This window comes from Ambystoma mexicanum, chromosome 3p (assembly GCF_040938575.1).
Source record: "Ambystoma mexicanum isolate Mex_15411 chromosome 3p, UKY_AmexF1_1, whole genome shotgun sequence".
NCBI lineage: Eukaryota > Metazoa > Chordata > Amphibia > Caudata > Ambystomatidae > Ambystoma > Ambystoma mexicanum.
The window spans coordinates 398,420,227-398,445,520 of record NC_090925.1 but is presented as its reverse complement, the minus strand read 5'-3'; the positions used below and the strand labels follow the sequence as shown (position 1 = coordinate 398,445,520).

At 43.4% G+C, this 25,294-nt stretch overlaps 1 protein-coding gene across 3 annotated transcripts in view; it reads right to left on the bottom strand.

Moving 5' to 3' along the window:
• Positions 1-858: 858 nt before the first annotated feature.
• Positions 859-25,294, bottom strand: part of CIMIP1 (ciliary microtubule inner protein 1) — a 457,903-nt gene continuing 433,467 nt past the window's right edge. For all 3 annotated transcript variants that reach the window (XM_069651076.1, XM_069651077.1, XM_069651078.1), the window contains one exon: positions 859-7,307. In XM_069651076.1, coding sequence (XP_069507177.1) covers positions 7,152-7,307 — 156 coding nt within the window. In that variant the 3' untranslated portion in view covers positions 859-7,151. The remainder of the gene's footprint in view (positions 7,308-25,294) is intronic.

Here is a 25,294-nt window from a genome sequence, read left to right as displayed (position 1 = left end):
CCTGCAGTGGTGTATTCTCTCCAGTGGCATCAGGTGCCCTTGAAACAACGACTCTGGGATCCAGTGGAAAGTCCAGCTTTGCCAAGTTGCTATTCCTTCAACAGCATGGAAGCCCAGGAAAGCTGTTAGTGCTGCATATTGGGTATCATACAAACAAGTCAAATCCCCATCACTGCAAGGCCAAAAACATGGGATTTTTTAAATCAAATCTTTGAACTTATTGTCGCAAATATAGATCGCTTGTGGGGTATGGGTATTAATTAGGGATAGGGTGTGAGGGGTGTGGGGGTATCCCCCGCATTCATTTGCAAGAAAAAGTGAACAAATTCAACAACAAATAAATTCAATATTTTGGGCACTTGCCGTGATCTTTGCACAGTAATCAGATAGGTCCACATATCGCACCACATGGTAAGGTGAGGTAGACACAAAGGCAAGACTTATGGAGCAGAGAAGCAGGTGCTGGTACATGTTGGAGGCTCTCACCTTACTGGTTGAAGGACAGTGCACAGTGAATACGCCTATTTTTGTTGTAATGGGGTATGACACCTGGCACTTCTAGTTTGGAAAGGAAGGACAGAGGGTGCAGCCATTTTAAAAGGGCTTAATGGCCGTGCACCATCATAACAATGACCATTTATGGACATATCATTGGGTAACGACTGATGAGAATACACACATCTCTATACCAGATGCCTGCAATCTGTCGCTCTCCAGATGTTGTGGACTGCAACTTCCATCAGCTCTTGTCAACATAGGCAATGGTGGGCGATCATGGGAGTTGTGGGCCAAAACATCTGGAGGCCCTCAGGTTGCAGACCACTGCTCCACAATAAGAGAAAATAAGGCAAGCAGGGAAACCATGCATAGTTTTATTTCAAGCAAGTTAATATTGCATGTTGTTTTAATATTTTTGCGTCAATTTAAAGTACAACTTAAAACAATGAAACAAGTATGTAAAAGAGTTTTAAGTGTGAGAACTAAGCAGAACACTGGCAAGACTCTTGATTCTTTTCAGAAATCCTGTGAAATGTTGAGGAAGAAAGAAGCACCTCCATATCATGGATGAACAGCCATTACAGAGCTGGAGACTAAAAAAACCTGCAGAATTCCATTCATGAGAAAACTCCAAAGCATGAATACATCTTATACAGCTGATAAAACCCCAAGAAGAAGATCAGGTTAAACATTACATTAGGCAAAGAACTAATTTACACCCAAGCACGTCTGAGCGCACAGCACGGAATAGGATTTGGGATAACATGGAAAGGGGTACTAAGACTTAAATGGGCATCAATCAGATCAAAAACCCAACCATGTTATGGTTTATGGCACTCGATGGCAATGCTCAGTGTATGCAGCCTGCAGTCCCATTCATCAAGAGGACGGATCAGTGGAGGAGTTAGGAGTGTGAGGGGGGCAGCTGCTCCCCTCCGCTCCCCCCTGGTGCTCAGTGTGCCCCTCAGCTTCCCACTGGTGCCATATTATCCACCCCTCATGGCACCAAATGCTAGCTTTGAAAATGGGACGGATCTGCAAATTGACTGTTAACAGTCTCCATTCCTTTACTGTGAACATAAACATTTCAAATTATGTGACTATCAAGAGATTGTCCACTGTACTGGGTTGGGCCTTGGGAAGTGCTACATGTCACGGTTGTCACATCCATAAGGCACTGGTTGGTCAAAGCAGTAACCCTTTCACTGCCATTAGGATCAGTGATTTAAATGGGCCAGTCCTACCCAGCCTTCAGTACCTGCAATTCTTATTTTTTAACATGTGAGTGAGTACCAGCAGTTCTCAACGCCTGAGAGTACCAGTACTCAACTATGTTGCGAGGTGAAAATGAAAGCGTTTCATTTTACTTTATGGCAACTTAAAGGACTACGCTTCTGCAGCCTTTGCTGAGGAAAGCAGCAGCCTCTCTCTCCTCCTCTCTCGACCACCCGCAGAGCCCACCCTGCAGAACTGAAGGAGAGACAAACATGCAGCTGCTGTGCTCTCAGTACAGTAGCCGTGGAACACTATTTTGCTAAGTGGGTTTCACCTGTTACCATTGGTGCCCCTCGATGGAGCAGGGATTGATTTGTAAAGCCTGGGAAATTGCTTTTTCAACATATTTCTTTGTTATTAGCAGTGCCTATTCTAATATGTAAATGTTTAAGTAATTGGAGTTGGGATGGAACGTTTTCGACTGAAAACTCGCACACAGCTCCAATTACCTAAAACATTTCTTATTAGGCAATGAAAGCGAGCAATAATAAAACTCCCCTTATAAAGATTAGTTTACAGCTAGTTTAATGTGGTGCAAAAAAGAAAGTGTAAGTTAATATAGATATGCAAACTTTATTAACACAATGCATAACAACAAACTGGGAGTTTGTGTGAAAGGAGCTCACATACACTGCTTTACCAAGGTGTGCGCTCATTGGCACATTATTTAATCTCACTGGGCATTGCCTGCAAACAACAGGCTGTGCGTAAAAGGGACATGTGCCTTTAGTTATTTTTTTCTCCATTTAAAGCACTGCTTAGAATGTATATGTATGTTCACTTGTTTTATTATTTGTTAGTGCTCGTGCAATATGGCCTCCAACAACTTCTGGGCAAGTGTTTGAATAAGTCCATGCATCAGCGGTCCCCTTTGGGCTGTGGCAGGGTGCGGGTTAATAGTTCACCATGTATGTGGAACTTAACACTTGAAGTGAGCTAACTGTCTCTTTGGCGAGGGCTTTGGGCTGGACAAGCTGGGACCAGATTGAATAGGATGCTTGCTGGCGCGCCATCGCACACCATGCTGAGCATTTTGTAACTTTTGAAACTATACAAGTGTGTGGCTTTTTGCCCCAATTTACAAAAGACGCAATTGTAAAAGTGCTCCAAAGACATTCCCCTAACATACAGCAATCTCTATGCTAATTGGGGCCATGCATTTGAATGTGTGAATTATCTCCCGATTAGAGGCAGACCGGCCCCCCTAGGGGGCGCTAGAGGGACAGCCTACATAGCGGCTGGTCCCCTCTGGCTGCCACCTTCAGGGGGGTGGTCAGCCTCTACTCTTACTCCCCAGTGGAGGCAGCGGAGGCGTCCCCCAGAGCCTGACTTCCAGTGGCAGGCGCATGGGGGACGCATATAAGGCGGGGTCTGCTGTGAGTCAGTCTCTTGTCCAGCAGCCCCCGCCGTTTTTGATACCCACACCCTAGGTTTCAAGTAAATTGTCAATTTGCTAATAGAAAAGAGTAAGTAATAAAGTACATCAAATGGAGTTAGAATAGGTGGTTGTAAACATGGTGATCTGTTTGCATCTTGAAGGACTGCAGTCTTGATGTAGTAAGAATTATTTGTAAATTGTATAGTATGATGGTATTGTGTTGTGGTATTTTGTTTCTAATTTCCTTTTTCTGTCTCAGGTAGAGTGTCGGGGCAGTCCTAGCCAGTGAAGGTGTTTTTACGCTGCAGCTTCAGCTGTTAGTGGTTCAGGAATGGCCAGGCAAGAGCCCCATCCAGCGACGGACACTGACTCCCCTATAGGGCTTTTGGCTAACAGCACATCGTGTCAGTGTTTCCGAAAAGTGCCTGGTAGTAAACCAGAAGCAGAGTCCCCTTGTGCCTTTGGCAAACAGGGATGACATAGTTCACCCTTTTTATGTAATGTGATAGTATGTGGACCATCCCATTTTTATGTTTGCTCCTAAAATAAAACTTTGACCTTGTTTCTTCCAAATAACCGTACAAAGTGTCTGTGGTTATTGCGTGATGTGATTGTAATACACTGGCCACAGGAGGTGGGGGTGGACAATGGGGATCTTCCTGCTGTGTGTCTCAGCATTTACACCACTTTAAAATGGCACACAAACTGGGGCACACCAAACAGTTGAGTCAGAGTGGCCTAAAAAAGACACGTTCAGGCACTACAAATGGCAAAGGAAGGGCAGGATTAATGTTGAGACCAAAACAAGTATTCTCCCTTTTTACAGTGTTCTATTTTTACAAATGTGATTTTGGAGCAAGTTCTAAGCATCGGGCAAGGAAAATGCAATTCAAACGTAATCAATGCCAGAAACAGTTTCCTTCCTACACCGAACCTGTCAGTCATCCCACCAGACAGCCAATCCCTGCACGCCTACCCGCCTAATTGATATGCGCATGGGGGAGTCTGTGCTGCGCCATACATCTACTCTTGCCCATAAACACGTGAGACCCCCGCATTACAGCAGTTCGGAAACTCGAGCTGCCAGACCACAACATTATAGCAGTTCTGAAAACCGAAATGGCGTGTGCTGCCTCGAAGGCAAACGCGTGTGCCACGAGACTGCCCCTTCAGCAGGATTCCGCACTGTATTTCACACACCAGCAGGTGCTTCAGATGTGCACATTACCAATAAGTGCACTTAACCGCCCCAAAAAGAGATCAACAATCTGCTGACAGCAAAGTGTACATTTTCCCAAACCGGAAATTACCCATATTGATCTTAACTTGGTTCACGTTCACTGGAGCATGAATAATAAAACACCTCTAAAGACTTTCTTTAAGCCACCTGGTTTCCTAAATATTGTTTACTACATAATACGAATAATCAATAATGCAGGGAAGGAAGCGTTACTTCACAAACTAACTGCACAGGCCTCAAGAACTACTGACATAGTTGCCAACATGATCCATTACAATCTGTAGGTGCTTTTCCAGGCTGGGATTTTTCTTTGAATTCTGGGATTTCTAGTCTGAGTTTTATAATGGAAAAAGTGGCACTGCAAGTCCCAGAATACAAAGAAAGATGCTGGACTGGATAATCACCTACAGATTGTGATGGATCATGTTGCCATTTATGACTACTAACACCCTATTTCAGTGCTCGGGGCAAGATGCATCCCCATGACGCTTGGATCCATTCACCTTTAAAAAGAATTTCCAGCTAAGCAGAAGGGACATCATTTCACCAAAATGCAAGGGGTGGCGGAAGTGACATCGGATGACCCTTGACCTCTGAGGACATCACAGGTAGTGATGTCATTTGACCGTACCCCGATGTGATATCACAGGAAGCGATGGAACACGAATTTTCATCCCTTACCAAAACAGGGAGTTGCATCAAATAGCATTTTTCCTAAGTACACTAGGAAAAATATGGTTACTATATCACTATAATGAGATATACATTTCATACAAGAATGGATGACCATATGTTTCATTAAAAAAAGATCAGTGTGTATAGACCAATATTACCAAATTACTGTGAATGCAAGCAGATGTCCATAGCCAAATGATAATGATGTGTTATATAGCACTTAAGCTTAAGCGCTTTATATAGAACAAATACACATACAATATCACCCAACCTGTGTTGGTACTCGTGTATCGACCTCAGAAGGATGAAAGGCTGAGTTGAGGCGTTTAAGAACAGACTAACTCAGTGACTGTTAACAGTCACCCCCTGAAGTGTGCCTGAAATAAACCTTTAATTAGTTTAATAATTAGTCTATAGAATTCCAGAAAGACAAATTATTTGTTATTCCTATTGTTCCTATTTAGGCTCACTGATGAAAGTGTTAGACTAGTGGAACCCCTATTTTTTTTTAAGAGGCCTGAACAATAAAGCCAACCACTCCAGCAGCAAAGAGCCACACGGCCCTGGCCACAGCCCAGGAGCTTGCATAAACCTTTTTTTTGTAAGTAATTTTTTTTTTAGGGGTAGCAAGGGAGACCACAGGGGTCTTTTGTAAGTCATTTTTTTTAGGGGTAGCAAGGGAGACCACAGGGGTCGCAGTTGTGACCCCTAAATGACGATCCTGCTAAGAAGTGTTAAGGAACAAAGCATCTCCAAACACTTAACCTCCCATTATGCAAAATATGTGCCTACCTTGATGCCAGGTTGGTACCCAGTAATTTAGCACTCACTGGAGTAATCAAGAAGTGGACACCAAACCTACAAAACTTGAACACCGACCAAAGTGACGGACTGAGGCTGAAAAGCACTTGTGCAAATTCCCCTTCACAGTCCGCCCATGGGCCCAAACCGGCTCGGGTGGGTACATGCCCTGGAGAGAGAGTAATGAAAGCCATCCTACTGTCTCCCTGTTGTGGAGACAAATTCACCCGACTCAGTTCCTGCCTTAGTGAGAAAGTTATCCCTGCCCAAGAGAGAAAATATCATCCACCTTCCCCTACCCCTGTCTTGGAGAGAGCAGTGGAAGCTGCGCTACTCTGTTCCCTCTATGGGGAAAGTATAGTGGAAGTCAACTTCCCCTATCCCTGCCCTGGATAGAGAGCAGTGGAAGCTGGGCTACTCTGTCCCCTCTCTGGGGAAAGCATAGTGGAAGCCACCTTCCCCTACCCCTGTCTTGGAGAGAGCAGTGGAAGCTGCGCTACTCTGTCCCCTCTCTGGGGAAAGCATAGTGGAAGCCACCTTCCCCTATCCCTGCCCTGGATAGAGAGCAGTGGAAGCTACGCTGCCCTGTCCCCTATCTGGGGAAAGTATAGTGGAAGCCATATTCCCCTATCCCTGCCCTGGATAGAGAGCAGTGGAAGCTGTGCTACTATGTCCCCTCTCTGGGGAAAGTATAGTGGAAGCCACCTTCCCCTACCCCTGCCCTGGAGAGAGAGCAGTGGAAACTGTGTTACTCTGTCCCCTCTCTGGGGAAAGTATAGTGGAAGCCACATTCCACTATCCCTGCCCTGGATAGAGAGCAGTGGAAGCTTCGCTACTATGTCCCCTCTCTGGGGAAAGTATAGTGGAAGCCACATTCCCCTATCCCTGTCTTGGAGAGAGTAGTGCAAGCCACCTTATTATTTTCTCAGCCCACTAATATGTTCACATCCCGCCCGCAGAGTTGTGGTGTGCCGGTCCAGAAACAACAATGACGTAAGCTTATCTGCACTGTTGTTTCCGGACCGGCATGAGCCAAACATGTGACCAACAGGGTTCTCAGCTGCGTTGTTCCAGTGAGCTCATGTAGTGGCTATCATTTTTTTGATGATGTTAGGGGCTCAACAGATCTGCTTCGCCTAATTTGTTGTACATTGGTTGATAAATGCACACTTTGCCGGGATACATTGAATGCTTTCGTTCTCTGATTATGCTATAAAATGTTTCAGCAGATAGATCACTTGGAATAACTCTGAATGGAACTGGAGCGCTTGCAGTGTTGTGAAGTTAATCCACACCTTCTGCTGGCCAATTCATCTGCTTAAAGAAGTTGCCTTTGACGTGTCGAACCGGTTCGTACCGTTCCAATTCCAGCCCAGGGACCGTCGATCTCCAACCGATTAACCCCATGGTTGTTTTCGGGACTGCTGGAGACGGAGAAACCTAAAAATGAAGCACACGCATGAGTACATTGTGTGTATTTTCTATTAATCACAATAATTTTTAAAAACTAATTCACCAATGGCATGAGAAGGCCAGGTTTCTATAGAAACCCTTGGGGACCCAGAGACGGTCCCCAAGGGTGCTACAAGCAGGGGAGGGATAGCAGGCACCAGGCCTTGCAAACAGCAAATCTGCCCACATTGTAAAAGCAGGTTGGCTTGACAAAATGTCATACTATCAAAAGGGGCAAAGGACCCTTCCCATTCCTGGCAGTGAGCGCTCTTTCATGCGTCCTTTGACACGTATGCAAAGTTCAGAAGAGCTATGGCAACAGCAGAGAATCAAAAACATGAAGGCACCAGCCACAACCAACAGTACACAAGAGACATCATCAGTCAACAGCAAAAAAAAACCTATGACACAATGTTCATGACAGATGCTGAGTGTTGACGAAATCAGATAGAAAACCTAACTTTTAAACAGTTCAAAATCAGTGCTAACACAGAGCAGCAACACGCCGTTTGGAAAGGATCTGTGGGCTGTCGCTTGGCCCAGAATCCGGTACTCCTTTCACCTTACCAATCTGCTGTCAGACTTTCCTTAATAAATACTTCATTGAACAGAAAAGCTGATGCCAAAGCTGATGACTCAGGGAGGCCTACTGGCTGGCCTTAAACAAGAGTTTTCTTCTTAACCAAAGTATGCAGGAAGCAAATATGGCACTGAGTGGTGGTGGCCTGCCGGGCCAGCCGGGCCAAGAGACGGGCAATAGTGCTCTGACCAAATCTACACGAGCCATCATATATTTAAAGAGTAGTGTTTGGATCAGCTTAAAGTCAGGCTTTCCTGCAAGGTAGGGAGAAAGGAGAGAAGGGCAAAAGTTCCATCACCCAATGTTGCATCAGAAACCTCAAGAGCAGATCGGGGAGAATCAGCTACAGTTGACAGAAGAGTGATTTGTGTGTTATATCATATTTGGCAAATAAGCACACCTAATAATGTGCACGCTTCTGAAAGTACTGAATTGCAGTTTTCTATACAGGGTTGAGCAGATATATTCTCTCGTATGAATGATTGATACACTACTGGATTACACAGATTTCAAATAATTATAAAACTGGTGATCTTTCTCATAGGTAAATGTACACATTAATGTGTCCATGATCACGAGTACACAAGTTAACACTACAGAGAGGACACCTTTGAGAAATCAGTTTTCAGGTGTCCATAAAACACCTGAATCCACGTTACCTGAAGTTCTTGATCCCTGGGCATATTGTAAGACTGAGCTTTTGGAAAGTTGTAGCTAAAATTATTGAACTATTTTCGGGGACTGGAGCCTAAGGATTGAAGAAATGATGACATGTTCTCAAGAATGTATTAGCAGATAAACAAAAGATTTTTAGACTCCAAATTAAATAGTCTTACATTAAAAAATAGTTTTTAAAAAGACGATTTAAAAAAAGATTGATTTAGAAAGACCGCTCTGTGACCGCACAGAGCGGTCTTTCTAAATCAATCTGTCACCCCCTGATGCACACGAGTGTGCGCAGGGGCTGACAGACATACCAGGGCCCGGGTGGCGAGGGAGGCAGCAGGGGCTGAGAGAATGAGGTTTAGGGGGAGAAACCCCCTGATTTCGAACAAATTCCACCAGAGAGGGTGGGGGCCGAAGCAACATCGTATTTTCGCTTTTGTAGTCCGTCTAAAATCGGGCCAATCATCGGTCTTTTTGTTCTGCGAGCTACAAAAAGCGAAAATAAGACATAGAACCAATTACATTTACTGCATTTGCCCTATAGCAACAAATAACAGTAAAAAACTGTACAAAACCGTTCAAAAAGAATGACGGCCTCAAATATTATAGCAAGAACATGAACAAGGTTCTTGCATGCAATAATTTTATCAAAACTAGCATTTCACCTGTGAGGGAGAAAACCAAATGATATTTTTCTGCTGAAACACGTTAGGAGGTTAGACAGAAAAGTGTAGAAAAGGGGAAATGTGTGGAGGATACAGGATGGTACCCAGTTTCACCTAGAATCCAGTAAGATAGGGAAGGAGGAAATGCAGATTCCCCACAAAAAAGACATAAAAACTATATCTATTGAACAATAGTTTAATTAACAAAATTAGTGTATTGAGCCCTGTCCTTAGGATCAAGAGTATTTGAAAGGAACAATGCATCTCTCTCTGGAACCTTATACGATGTTTCAGCCAGTTGGCTCCTCAGGTAAATTCTTCTCAAAGATCTTCAAATAAAGCTGAAAACATTTTCCCTGACTGTATACATCTGCAGGAGATCCCGCTACCATATCTCCCCTGTATCGGAGACACGAGAGCGTGCCTTGCCTGACACCAGCTATATCGTACCAATATCACAGCGAGTATTTGGAAGGAGATACCCATTGAGAATACCCTATCGAATGTACCCCCGAAGTGATGACAACCTACAAGAGGAACTCCCTGAAGGAATGACGTCATAAGAAAGTGTGTACAACAACCTGAGATACTGAATGAAGATAATGGATCGATCCTAGAGGACAAAGGACAAGTAAAGAATCGAGTAAAGTATCAACGTGGAAAAGAAGAAGATTACACGTTAACAAAGTGCTCCAGAAAACAGAAGTTCAGCAATTGTACAGACACTGAAACGCAAGATAGTTCAAGTCATCATATAGGCTAGCTCTGAGTAGTAAATCAAATGCAGGCGAAGCAGCCATTGTACAGAAACTGGACATTGGTATCATGAAATAAATAAACCAGAAACCCTGGTGAGAGAATGGAAAGCTGTGTCCCAGCAGAACAGCAGGCTCATGGAGCTGTGTGGCAAGGCTGCCTGGCCTGAAGTCAAGATTCTAGAAATCGAGGTCAGCTATCTGCTCTGAAGAAGAACGTGTGTGCGGAGGATGAATCTTCTCACGCTAAGGTGCAAGAAAGAACACAAAGGATGCAAAGTTTTAATTCATTTACAGCATTTAAAAACTGAAAAATGGACCAGATCGTGGTCTCCTGTCACGTGAGCCAAGGATGGAAATAGAGCTTGAACTTGGAGTTACAGACACAATAGCAAGTGCCCTCCCTCCCTTGCATGCCAAAGATGAGAATACTCTACAAGGCAAAGTACAAAGACAATTTCATGGCAGAAGGCATGAGAGATGAGAGATGCTAGCCTAATTTGGTGGTGAGGTAGCTTCATGTCCTATCTCCCTGCATCTAGGTCTGGGCTTATGTGTTGCTAAATGAACCGAATGTTCCAGACATGGCCAATTACAATCCTAGCTAGTGTATATTTAGATGTTTCCCTTAACCAATCCCGAACCTTTATAGGTTTTTCACTTTTGCCACATAGTATGATGTCACTCTGACGCATAATTCAGTATAAGAATTGCATTTTTTGTGGAGATCATTAAGAGACTGAGCGTAAGTCCATTGATGTTCGTTGTAACCTCCCTATTTTAGATAATCTATCTATATAAATAAAAATGTAAATGTTCGTTTGCTCAAAATCTTAAATCTCTGAAAGTTCTTCACCAATTGCTTTGAAATTTTTACACAACGTTGCATTCAAATAGGCACGTGTTTTTATATACCTACTATACATAGATGTCACACCTGTGACAGGTAAAAACATGCTTTTTCTGAAAAACAGCGCCATCTGTTGGATGTAAAAGCAACACACGCTATACTGAACATTTTACTGCAAAACAGCGCCATCTGTTGGACATAAAAGCCACATATGCTATTTTACGATTCCATTTCAATGTTTCCGATTTAGAATGGCTCGAATACGTGCCAAGGAAGCAGCAGAGCGACGTGCAGCCAGACTTTAGGATGCACAGTTGTGAGCACGGCGATCACGTTCTGCAGCTTCAGATCTGCTTTGTTCTCAACAGAATGAATGCGACAGGCTGAGAGTGTCTAAAAGACATCAACGAGAAACAGCAGAACAGCATCAAACATGACTCCATGCTCAGCAATCACGCGATTACAATCCCCTTGCATACAACCCAGGCGATGATGATAGTTTGAGCCAACATGTTCTCATCGGCACCATGACTGAAGTGTGTCCTTATTGCAAAGCTCTGAAATTTAATGGAGAAACGAAGGAATGTGTTGCGCCGCTGGGAAAATTAAACTGCCTCAACTTGGAGAACCGCCAGAGCCCGACTGAGCCATAGCAAAGCGTGGCCGGGGACAGCTAGTTGTTAATAAAACAGTAACTTGCCATCTTCTTGAGTTTGTCCTATTATTTGGATTCAGAATTATTCTGGTGTAATCCTATCCATTAAATATGCACGTTCCAAAGCGCCATAAACTTACGTGGTAGCAGTGCGGATGGTTCCAGATCCTAACTAGTTTGACTTAGCCAGAAGATCGAGGAGTTTCCTGTGGAGAGCGGCCGATAGATATAAACTTGCAAGGAGAACCAAGACGGTGGGCAGGTCCCTCTTTGAATAAATCCCTGCTCGATTTCCACAGGCGCTCCGTGGACGGAAAGCGAAGTGGTCAGATTGGAGGAGGAGTCGATACCGAAGGCCTCGAGTTGATTAACGGATGTAAGTAGACTAAGGCAAATGGCAATATAAAGGGGCCGGATTGTGATATTTATGGGTAAAAGGAAATGTTGTGTAGTTAAAGGAACGCCTAAGTAAGGCTATTTCAAGGGAAATAGAAGAAGACATTTCAAATTCCAATCGTAATATTAAGAGAGAGAATATGCACAGTCAGGACTGTGAAAGGTGACGTATAAGGTAGTACGGTTGGAGGCGGGGGGAGTATACGTCTTTCTATAAATGGTTGTAGGAAAATAGGAAAAGGGAAGGTGATCACCAGGATTATTAATGTGTATTGTGTTATTGTTTTGAGTATCATTTGTTGTGTGAAGTTTTGAGAAGTAAGAAGCTGTAAAGGTTGAAAGTGCCGTTGTTTTGAGTTAAGGTGCAGTAAACTATTGGCACCAATCAGAAGACAGATAGGTTTTTGAAACAAAAGAGGATTGAGAAGCGATTAATGGTGCTTGCTCATATTTGTTGTTTTGAGATTAAAAGTGGTGAGCAATAAACATTGAGATAGAGATATTATTAACGATCTGGTATTGACAGTCAATTCCGACTTGTCATTATGGAGGACACTCCTCTCATGCACCTTTGTAAAACACTACCAAGACATGTGCCCATGCTCCAACAGTACAGTGCGTACACAAGAAAGAAATTAGAGAAAAGGCTGGCAGTTTTGAACTTTGAGAAATGTACCAAGAGGAGAAAGAGGACCTGCCACTCGAGCAGTGGATGCTTTATCAGCATTAATGGGAGGGCATTGAGCCCTCAGGTCCTCTTACTTTGCCCCAAATTAAAAGCTCAGATACCAATGAGATAGCAGTTTATTGTTTACAGGAATTAAAAACAGCAGTGGGGTATAGTAACCCAACATATGAACCCCATGCTTACAGTAGTGATGACAGTCCATAAGAGAGAGCAAAAGGAAGGAAGATGCCTGTAAGTTCATACGAGATAAGGAATAAAGAGGTGAGAGAGCGAATCTATCGAAAGACATAGACCGAGAAATCAAGAGATGGAAAGGAGAAAAGGATAGGGCCGATGAGGTAACGCTCCTACAGAAGGAATGGATGGGAGGACAGATATTGCTCAAGTTAGATGGGAAAAGCATTGAGGACGTTAGGCAAAGAGAAGACAAAGACGGGCAAGAAAAGAATGATAGGGAATGAGAAAAGAGATTTTGGGATGATGAGCAAGAAAGAAAATGCAGGGATGGACTGGAACAGATATATAGAGAAGAGCAAGAGAAAGATGACAATGGGCAGAGGAACAAATGAAGTACGACACTAGAAAGAAAGAGACAGAAGAAAGATATAGAAGAGAAAGAAAGAGAGAGGAAGAAGAAGCACAACAAGGACAGGAAAAAAGATTACAGAGAAGGAGAGAAGAAGAATGAAGACAGGAAGTGAGAAGGTAAGAACAAAGGCAAGAAGAAGAAAGGGCAAGAAGGGATGCGAGAAAGCAAAGGGAAGTGGACAAAGAGATAAAACAGAATAGAAGGCAGTGAGGTCTTGATGCCAGCCTTATTCTTAAAGACCAAATAAGACCAAGCGATGAAATGCAGGGACAATGGGACAAGATAAGTGAAGTTCTCCCGATGAGAGAATAAAAGTCAAGAAACACCTAAAGCAGCGCAGGAAGAGGAAATATATGAAAAGTATTGGAGAATGGATTGATAAGATATATCAGCAAATAAGACAGGACAGCAAGTACGGGGCTCGAGGGAGCAGTCGCCGATCCTTGATACCTAAACCACAGGACGAGGAGGAAAACATGTTTAGAGATGAACACCAAGCACTGTCTTTGACCAGATTACGCTTAAATAGAGAAGAGGAGGATGATAGTCACACTAGTTGGGGTCTAGCCATGTCAGACGAGGAAAGAGTCAGGTCGTGAGAAGGAGGGAGAGGGTATGTGTTTCCCCCTGGAGGGTCAACAGATGGATAAAGAGGTAAGATGGTCAGATCTGGAACAGCCTAAGGAAAGAACGCCGGATCCTATATTATATGCTGAATTTCCCCAAAGACAATCATGTAGTGAGAGGGGAGATTCTCCACCTTATGTGAGTAGGCTGTGGTCGTTGCCTGCACAGAGACAAATAGGAATGATTACCCCTGCAGAAGGTAAATAATAATTTAGCATTTATATAGCGCTATGAACCCTCGGGTATCTAAGTGCTGCTTATTATTACCCATGATGTGTGGTGCTCATTTATTGACCTCGGAAGGATTAAAGGCTGAGTTTGGCCCTGCCGGGATTCAAACCTGCGTTAGCAAGCTCTGCATGGATGTCAAAGCAAGCACTCTACTCGCTGTGCCACTTAAATGAATAGTGTGATCCGACAATGGGATGGGCTTCTCACAGTTGCCCTTGTTAGAGAAGGGGGGGGCAAGACCACAATATATTCCATGGCCTCAAATGAATATCGATAACTTAAAATGCAAGCTCCCTAGTTTGACCTCGGGGGCTGGGAAATGGATATACAAATGAGATAAAATGACAGGAGGAAACTCACTGGCCACAGGAGACATATAAGGTCTATTGCCAGCTATTCTTTGAGAGAGAGCTGACGACATTTGGAGATGGGCAAGATATACGGGTTTGACAGCACAAAACACAGTGCCTGATGGATCGCCATTTAATAATTGCAGGGCAGATTTTTGGTGGACTCTCGGGGTACAGTATCCTGGCACATCAGATATCAGTGCAATTATGACATGTAAACTGAAGGAAGATGAATACCTTCTTGCTTAAATTCAGGATATTCAAGTGAAATGGCAGCTTGAAATGGGTGAACTGTAGGAAAAAACAGTGGCACTATTTTATCTTATTTTGTGTTGGGGATTGCCAGAGATGGTGCAGAGACAAATGAAAAAACAAGTAGGGATGGAAGCGAAGCCATAGGCAGAGAAACAATTAACTACTGTGCATAATTGTCAGTTGTTACAAGAGAAGAACAATAAGAATGATGACAACAGAAAGATTGAGGAGGCTAAGTTAGTTCAAAAGAAATTGTCAAAGTTTGGTATAGTAGGGGCAGTATTCACAAGTGAAGGAGTGGGACGCAAGAAATAATGGGTTCAACACAGGTGAGCAATGCACACCAAATGGATCAAAGTGGGTATGGGTTTTGGCCACGAGGTAGAGGTGTAGGCTTCAGAGGAAGAAGAAGCGGATTTCAAAATGCCCAATGTGGATTTCTGAACGCCCACGTGGATTTCAAAATGCCCAGAATGAAAGTCAGAATACTCAAGGAAGGTTTGCCAGAGGTCCACCCCCAGTATGTTGGAACTGTGGGATGACAGGGCATATTTTGCACGTATGTAGAAGCTGAGTGCAACAAAATGGGCAATCTTTAAGAGGGGGGACAGATTATCCACCAGCATACAGTACATAAACACGAGACTTCTTTTCCCAGGATCACACATCCCATTAGGCACAGGTGCAGCAAGCACTGCAGGCACAACAGCAGGGGTTGATGCAAGTGCACCCAAAGCAAGGGCAGCCAGAACAAGCACCCATGCAAACACAACAGAATGCAAATACAGGACATATATCAACATCTAGGATAGGGGGTGTCACTGTGGTAGGAGGAAACCCTTCTACCGGGATGTGGATGAATTTGTACCCTCAATAGGACAGCTCACAGTGTGCCTTGATGTGTTCAGTACTATCAGTAACACCAGACCCCCAAGAGGAACCAAGGGTCGATATGACGATAGGGGGCAGATCCTTTTATTTTCTTGTACACACTGCGGCAACTCGCTCTTGTATAAAATGGGGAAAATATCCAATGTCAGGTATTGCCATGCATGCTCAAGGGTTCTCTGGAGCCACGAATTTAGTTCCTTTTACTGATAGGTTACCTGTTTCTATAGGGGAATGTGACATGTCTGTCTCCTTGCTATATTCACGACAGACGCCAGTTAACATCCTGGGAAGCGATTTAATGGCAAAACTTAACGATTTCATTCACTGATCAAGGAATAGTGTGCTCCACTCCAGGAATACACTTTTAACATTTAGGAGAGTTTATATTGGCATTTAGAGGGCATGTGGCTTTACGAGGAGCACCAGTAGATCCAGAAGTCTTCTTGTATGGGGTGAGCATTTTATTTACATGGCTACCTGGATTAGTATGGAAGATTGTGAGGATACCTGATGAGTTCCTATTCAGACCACAAGTTCTTATGGATGAGGAAGAAGGAGAGACTATTCCTATAGAATTGGAAGCAGCTATAGTACGAGGAGAAGTAGCAATGCTTGAAGGAGTAGATGATGAAGGCAGATCATGGAGGACAGTGAAAGCTCTTGAAGAAGGATACAGAAAGATTGACATAAAAGATGAAGATATGTTCAGAGACAAGCTTATCAATGACAAGGTGTTTTATATGCATTACATACTGGATAAAAATCGAGAAGAGGGAAGTCCCACAGTGAATAGTGCTAGTGAGGCAACAACCAGCGTTCTTTCAGGAAGAGTTAGAGAAGTTGTGCAGTGTCCTTTGGACAATGGGCCCATATGATGTAGGCCTATTGAACAGAGCAGTAAAGTAAAAAAAAAAACTCAAGCCAGGAGTAATTTTACAACGAGCAAAACAGTACCCTTTGTCTTGAGAAGCTGATGAAGGCATGTTTAAGACTATTTCAGCACTGATAAATCAGGGAATCCTAGTGCCATCAGAATCACTGCAGTACATCCGATTAAAAATTCTAAAGGAGAATCGTGGAGATTTATCCAAGACTTCCGCCCTCTTAATCAGATTTTAGAAGCAGAGTTTCCATTAGTTCCTAATCCTGCAACAATATTGTGTAGTTTCCCAGTTGGAGCTAATTATTTCACAGTGATCGATTCGAAAAATATGTTGTTCTCGATCCCGTTGCACAAGGACTCACAGGACCTTACTTCCTTTACGTTCAGACAAATGAGACTAAAACATACTTGTTTACCTCAAGGGTATTGTGAGTCCCCATCAATCTTTAACAGGGTTCTACAAATGGATATAGGTAACATTGAACTCAAAAGTGCTGTAATTCAGTACGTAGATGACATATTCATCTTCAGTGAAACAGAGGATGAATGTAGACAAGAATCTGTTCAGTTAATGACTATATTGACAGGCAAGGATAAAAGGTAGACAAGGAGAAATTACAGTATTGCCAAGAAGAGGTGTTGTATATAGGTCAGTTAGTTTCACATGAAGGAAAGAAAGTGACACCTGAAAGAGCTGAGGCTATCATGAAGACACAAAGCCAAATACAGTGAGGGAGATGCAGCAGTTTCTGGGTTTATGCAATTATTGCAGGGCGTGGGTGTTCGATTATAGAACAAATACTAAACCATGTTTGCACGCGCTTAAGAAAGCACAACTTGCAAAAGAAAAGATAGAATGGACTGAAGAAATGGAGGAAGGATTTGAGGAATTAAAAAGAGCAAACTGTACAGTTCCAGTTTTAGGGATACCCAACTATAGCAAGGAATTTTATTTGTTTTCCGACACCAATGGGTCCGTAATGACAGCAGTACTCACAAAAAGAACAACCCTAGGGTATAAGCCTTTGGAGTACTACATTGGGATTCTAGATCCAGTTATGAAAGGACATTTTCCATGTGAACAACCTTTGGCTGCTGACCCATTTCCAATTAAGAAGTCCACAAGTATTACCATGGGCTGGTCCATGACTCTCTATGTGCAGCATGCCTTATTTGCCATTTTAGAGAAACCCAAAGGTACAATGATGTCACAAAGAGCTTCATCTTATGAAGTAATGATTTCTAATCCAGCAATTAAGGTAGAGAGGTGTACAACATGAACCCAGCCACATTTGTAGCTGAACCTGTAGAAGAAGGTGATCAAGTGCATGACTGTTGAAATGATGTCGAATTCGATGATGATATACCCATTGTGAAAGAAAATGCTCTAGTGGTAGGGGTGATTCTCTTTATTGATGATTCTTAGAAAATTGACCAAACTAGTGGGGAGAGGCATTCAGGCTTCGCAGTTGTAAGGCACAGATTAAATGGTGAATTTTAGGTAGTAGCGAGTGCGACACTACCGTCTCATTTCTCAGCACAAGTGGCATAATTGTGTAGAGGAGGTCCCAAATAAAGCCTGCACTCCAGTCGCCCATTTTGAAGTACCAGGAACGTTCACACCCAAATATGTGACTTATGATGAGCAGATAAATCAGCAGAGAGCCGCAGTAAGGCTCTGCCCAGTACCTATCAGAAGACCAACACCTATTGAAGTACCGATACCAAGAAAACCATGGATAGTAAGGTATCCATTAAGGAAGCCTTACCAGCAAATGAGACGAAATGAAGATTGCCTAAGTACAGTTCCAGAAGAAACCAAAAAGGTCTTAATGGAAGAAGAAAGGTGACATCACGAGGACCCGGACTGACGTACAAGTATAAGAAATGACAACCCGAGAATGACACCCAGAGACGAAACGCCATGAATAAGGATATTGTGAACCTAAAAGGGGAGAACGATGTTGAAATACAAAGGAGCTTAAGCTGTACACAGGATGAAGATATTCAACCAGCTAACACCTGTGCATATGCTTGGAACCGCAAGAAAGCTAAGAAAACAATGCAGCTTGCAATGCTAGGTAAAAGAATAATGATGCAAGCGCCATTATACATGATGTACCTCAAAACGAAGCACAGTATTATAAGTGTAATTCCACTTTGCAAATAAAGCAGAATCAACCCAGGTTACTAAAGGCCGAATTAGCAGAGATTCATATTGTAGCAAAACAAAAAGAGACGGCTGAATCTAAACTCTGCAGATGCAACTCGTGACAGGAGAGCCAAGGTCATACCAATAGAAGGAACGAACAGTAGCTACATATAATTGAAACTTAAGAACAGAATATTCTGTCTCTGAAAGGTCAAAATAAGGAGGCATAGGCAGGTGGCAAGCCGAATAAGAATCAAATGCACAAATTATGAGAAACTAGACAAATTCACGGTGTGGGAAGCACGTGACCATCCGAGCGATGAGAAGCACGAGTTCACACCTATGCTTGGCATCCGCCCAGGCAGAGATATCAGAACTTTCCCAGAAGATGCAGTTTCAAGGCCAACCACAGTAACATAATTTTCACATAGTTGCTGAAGCAATGATTGATTGTAACTTAATTGGAGAAAGGCTGGGTAACTAGGGGGCACCCTGTACCTGGCTGATCATTCTGCATGCTGCTAAGCAAAGTGGAAATTCATGCATGGGGTTGGTGCCAACCCAATCACATTGGACCAAATAAGCTAGGGTCCTATAGTTAGTAGAACAAATGGGACGTCGTACTTTTAGGATGCCCACCTGACAGTGTTTACCCAATCCCCTCACTCTGTTACCATATACAGATATAGTACTTATATTAAAGATACCTTTTCCTAACCAATAGAATTGCATATTAACTTTTAAGTGTTATACGTAAATTATGACGCGTTTTCAGTATAAATGCTATGGTTTTTATGAAGTTCATTGGAGTTGAAGAGAAGGACGATCTCATCACTGCTGATTTCCATGATTCCCCATTTTTTGTACTTGTCATTAAACGGACTCCCTTTACCAAACCATTGAGTTGTCCTTATTGATTGGTGTTGGAGTAATAAATCTGCACTCCCATCCATCTCAAGGGTGCAGCTATCTCGTCTTAAAGTACTTTCGAGCAAACCTCGGCTCTATGGGCCGGCCGGGGGTCTCTGGAGTACACTTGGTAGCAGAGGATGGTTGGTTTATCGATTATCGATTATTGATTAAAATAAGACACCCATTGACCGTCGACAAAAAGTAACTCTAGGTCTTCAGCAATATCACGAGTCCTTTGCCATTTGGCTGAGTAGACTGTGAAGTTCCTCGTAGACAGTGGTAGTGTAAGAAAAACTGCAGACCAGGGCCTGAAGGGACCCGTGTTCCCCACATTATCCCCTCCCATTCCTACAGGCAGCTGAGCGGGTGAAGAGCCGAAGAAGGCAGTAACAAAGGCGGTGATCCCGAGGGTCCAGAGAGGAACCATGCAAACGGTGAGTGAAAAAGATTGAATGTTTTGGCAAATGTGCATGCCATAGAACAAGTAAAGGGAAAAGGTAACAGAGGGAGGCGGAAAAAACAAAATATATTTAGAAGTAGAGAAGAATGTATATATATAAAAGGGAATGATGACTAGAGAATTATTAAGTAAATAAATGTTACCGGAGAGGACACCCGAGAAGAGAGAGGATACCGGGGAAGACACCCGAGAAGTGAGAGGATTCGCCTTATTCCTACGCTTTTAATACAAGCGGCTAGAAGAAACGTGTACCCAGAGTCCCAGCTAAAGGGGGAACGATTAGACTACCACAACGGTTAAAGACGTTGTGAAAGGGGCATGTTTAGACTCCATGGAGTGGTAATTATTAGAGGGAGAGATATCTGTGACCAGCTGGTGTTCGTCTAGTCTGTTAAGCATCTGTCTTACATTTGAGAAAACTGATAAAAATTTTACGCGATTGAATAGCTGAGATAATATCGCATATGAATTGATGTTTTCCGAGTAAATTAGAAGGTATAACATTTTGTGAAAAATTTGGATTGGAGCTTGCAGTGTTTGGTGCTGGCTCATATTGTTGGAACTGTTTAAGCCACGCGAAAGTGTTGGCAAGTGTTATATAATAGGAAAGGGAACAGATTTGAGCATGGAGGATATAACTCCATTGACACATATATGCAAACAGTTGCCGAAACACGCACCCAAACTGAAGAAATACAGTACAGAGTGGGTTAAAGGAACTGCCCGCAAGATGTTTATGCCATGGCCACAGGGTGGGTCCATATCTAAAGGTGTCTTGCAACACATGACAACATATTTGCACGCCACATATACGGGCAAAAAGTTAGACAAACGCCTCGCTGTTCTAGAACTTTGGAAAATGTATGAACAGGGAAAGGAAGAGGAGCCGCCAATAGATTGGATACTTAATGTATGCACGGGGGGGGTGAGACGCATACCGTGCCACCAGCCCCAACCCAAACAAAGGGTGAAGAAAGTAAAGACGAGGGATTATACCCGCTGAGAGAGCTTAAAGCAGCCACAGGGTATAGCAACCCGGCATATGAGTCACCTATGCAAAGTAGTGATGACAATCAAGGGAAAGCTAAGGATAAGGGTATTACCTCCATAGTCCCATGGGGCAAGGGGAGACGCGATAACGAAGGAAGGGATCAGGCACAGACAAGTGCATCTCTCGACAAAGAGAGAGAAGGAAAGAGATGAAAGGAAGCAAAGATAGAACTGATGAGATAGCAGTCGCAAAAAACGAATGGATGGGAGGACAAATTTTATTGAAACTTAATGGCGAAGGCATTGATGAACAAAACAAAAGTAGAGGTTAGATAATGTACAGAGAAAGAAGAAAGAGAAAGAATTGAGAGACGTAATAATAAGGAAAAACAATAGGCAAAGACGAAAACAGTTATATCACGAAGAGCAAGAAAGACAGCTCGATCACAAACAGAGAGCAGCCAATGATCAAGACAGACATGAGCAGCATAAGTTAGAGGAAGAGCAGAGGATACGAGAGAAGAGAATAAAGAGACGAAGAGATGAGGACATTCAAAGGGCAGATGAAAATAGAAATGAAAAGAAAAAGGAAGAAAAAAGAGTAAGAGAACAGGTGAGGAAGCGCAGAGAATTCGATGACGACATAGAAAGTAAGCAGAGACAGAGAGCACGCAATCTTGAATATCTGGGGAGAGAGGTTAGAAAACCCGCTCCAGTAGTAGATTGGGAAGACATCAAAGAATGTTTTCCTGCGTACAATTCAGTAACAGGCATGTCTAGGGCAAATATGGAAGATGACTTCGACACCAGAAGTATCGGAGAAACGATCGATAGAATATATGATGAAATGGGATTAGAAGAAACACCCCAAGGGGATCGGGAAGATGAGCGCCTGCAGAGCCCTAAACTTTACGACACTGAGGATGTCACCCGAAGTAGTGGGAATGGGGAACTATCCCTGGATAGATTAGAAATAAGTAGGAACCAAGAAGGTACAAGAAGTTGCACGAATTGGGGACAGACAATGTCCGACGCAGAAAAAGAGGAACACAAGGAAAATGAGGAGGAGAGACGGTGCGAAAGACGACTCCGAAGAGAGAAAGGAATAAGATGGTCAGACACCAGTGAGTCTGCACCAAGAGCATCAGATTCAGCCACACAGTCTGACCGACATGAAGAAGTATCTCACGGTCAGATGGGAGTGTCGTCACCATCCTATGTGGACAGACTTAGGTCCCTACCAGGCAGACGGTGATGCAGGAATATTACCCAGCAATAGACAGGATAACAATGAGAGAAGAGAGCGAGGGCTGTGTATCCCAATTTCCGTTACTCGAGAAAGGGGGAGTAAGACCACAATATATTCCATGGCCACACATGGTTTGAGAACATTTGAAAACAAGCTTCCAATGCTGACATCGGGAGGTGGAAAGTGGATACATGAGTTAGAAAAAATGACAGGAGGGAACAACGTTAGCTATAGGGGATAATAAAGGTGTTCTAATCGCCATACTTGGTGAGAGAGCAGACGATGTATGGGCATGAGCAGGCTACCCTGGTATAACCACAATTAATACTGCGCATGACAGAGCTCCATTTAACAATTGTAGAGCCGCAGTACATAAAGCGCTACGAGTGCTATACCCAGATACTTCCAATATGGGAGCTATAATAACGCGAAAAATGAAGGAGTCTGAGGATCTGTTAATTTATATACAGAATTTTCAAGATGCATGGGTACTCGAGACTCATGAATCTTGGACAAAATCTATACCTCTGTTCTACCATATATTGTTTCAAGGGCTGCCAGAGCCAGTACAGAAACAGCTCAAGAAATTGGTGGGAATTGAGGCCAAGCCTTGGGCTGAGATACAGCTGACCATCGCACACTATTTCAGATTGCTGCAAGAAAAGAATCGCAAAAAGGAAGCTGCACGTAAGGGTGAGGAAGCGAAATTGGTGCAGAAGAAACTGTCAAAATATGCTCTTGAGGGAGCCATGATAACTAGCACAGCTGAATCGAGCATACAACCAGTGACTTATCCACAGCAGAATAATCAGGGCAATATGGGGTTTTACTCCGGGGGAAGAGGATTTAGGGGAAGAGGATGGCAGAGTAATCAGGGAGGTTTCCAAAGTAATCAAGGAGGTTTTCAAAATATGCAAAATGGTAATCAAGATATGTCAAACGGGCAGATGATCCGACCACCGCCAGTATGTTTGTTGTATGGAATGATGGGGCACTTATTTCGCACATGCAGAAACCAAGGTATGATTCAGCACAGCCAAGGAACAGGAGCAGGCATGGTGAATCCACCTGCAGTTTTACAGCAGGGTATTGCACAGAATCACATGGTGCAACACCAAGCACCAACAAGGCGTGCATACTCAGAACATGGGGAATTTTCCACAAGGATAATCCCAACAGGCACCATTGCAACTATCGCAGACGATGAGCACAGGGCAGACCACGAACCCTGGAATGGGAAGTAGCAATGGGAATGGGGGAAATCCACCAGTACACAGTGGGCCAACATTGTTTATGGACTAAGACAGCTCACTGGGAACCCTGATGTGGTCTATGCTATCAGTGTCACCAGACCCTCACAGGGAACCTAGGGTGGATGTCCTCATAGGGGATAAAGAATATTCCTTCCTAGTTGACATGGGTGCAACGCACTCGTGCATACGTGAAGGCAAGTTTTCCTTGTCCGGCGAGGCCATAAATACTCAGAGTTTTACAGGAGCTACAAGTCGTGTTCCCTTCACAAATGCACTTCCAGTCTCCATAGGAGAATGTGAAATTAATGGGCCTTTACTATATTCACGTCAGACCCCAGTAAACATTTTGGGTCAAGATTTAATGACAAAGTTAAACATGACAATCTTGTTCACGGAGGAGGGCATAATATGTTCAACTCCAGGAATGCACTATGATCAGAGCATGTGCAGGACACACAGCCATGAGGGCTATACCATTAGAACCAGAAATATTCGCATATTTTATGCGTGCGCTTATGGCAGGATTGCCAGGCCTTGCAGACAGAATCTTGAGAACCCCTGATGAGTTCCCATTTAGAACAAGAATACTGATGCACGTGGAAAAGGGACAAGTATTTCCCTTAATGATAAACACAGCTGCAGTACGAGGGAGAGTGGCCTTGATTGACGGTTATGACGACTGCGGCCGACAATGGTGCACAGTAATTGCCACTGAAGAAGGATATCGATTGACTGACGTCACCGATGACGATCTGTTTGAAGAAAAAGAAGATATGGGAGAGACACTGTTGGAAGTGAGTCTCACCTTTTGGGTAAAAATGATCAAAAGAGAAGTACCTCAGAGAATGATGTTGGCACAAAACCGTCCTGAATATTTTGATCACGACATGGCCCAGGTGCCTGTCTCAGTGTGGACCACAGGCCCCTATGACGTAGGCCTATTGAAAGGGGTGGGAGAAGTACAAATTAAACTGAAACCAGGAGCAATTCTCCCAAGAGCACAACAATATCCCATGTCCAGAGAGGCAGATGAAGGGATTTTTAAGACAATTTCGGCTATGATGGAGCAGGGCATCTTAGTGACATCAGAATCGTCATGCAATACTTTGCTTTATCCGATCAAGAAATCAAAGAGGGGTGGGTCTTGGAGGCTAATCCAGGATTCACGCCCAATAAATATTGTTGAGGCCGAGTTCCCTTTAGTCCCTAACCCGTCTACAATTCTATGTAATATACCCATTGAGGCAAAATATTTCCTGGTGATTGACTTGAAAAATGCATTTTTATCAATCCCGTTGCACCGTGACTCACAAGATCTGACGTCATTTACATTCAGACAGATGCGTCTGAAAAGCACGAGACTGCCCCAGGGTTATTGTGAGTCCATCTTTCTTTAACAGACTACTGCAGGTGGACTTTACAATATTGCACTAAAAAGTGTTGTCCTGCAATACGTCGATGACATCTTAATTAGCAGCACCACGGAAGAGCAATGCAGGTACGATTCTGTTCAGCTGTTGACTATACTGGCTGAGAAAGGTTCTAAGGTTGACAAGGAAAAGTTACAACATTGTCAACAAGAAGTGCTGTACATAGGCCAGCTGATCTCACATGAAGGAATGAGAGTGACCCCAGAGAGGGATGAAGCCATACTGAACACGGCCAAGCCACACACGAAAAAACTGATGCAGAGCTTTCTATGCCTATGCAACTACGCTAGGGCATGTGTCTTTGACTATAGCTCTTACACTAAGCCATTACTTCAGACCCTAAAGAAGGCCCAAGTTATGAAAGAAAAGATTGAATGGTCTGAGACTATGGAGAAAGGATTTTCTGAAATAAAAAGAACTATTTGCACAGCACCCCTAGGAATCCCCA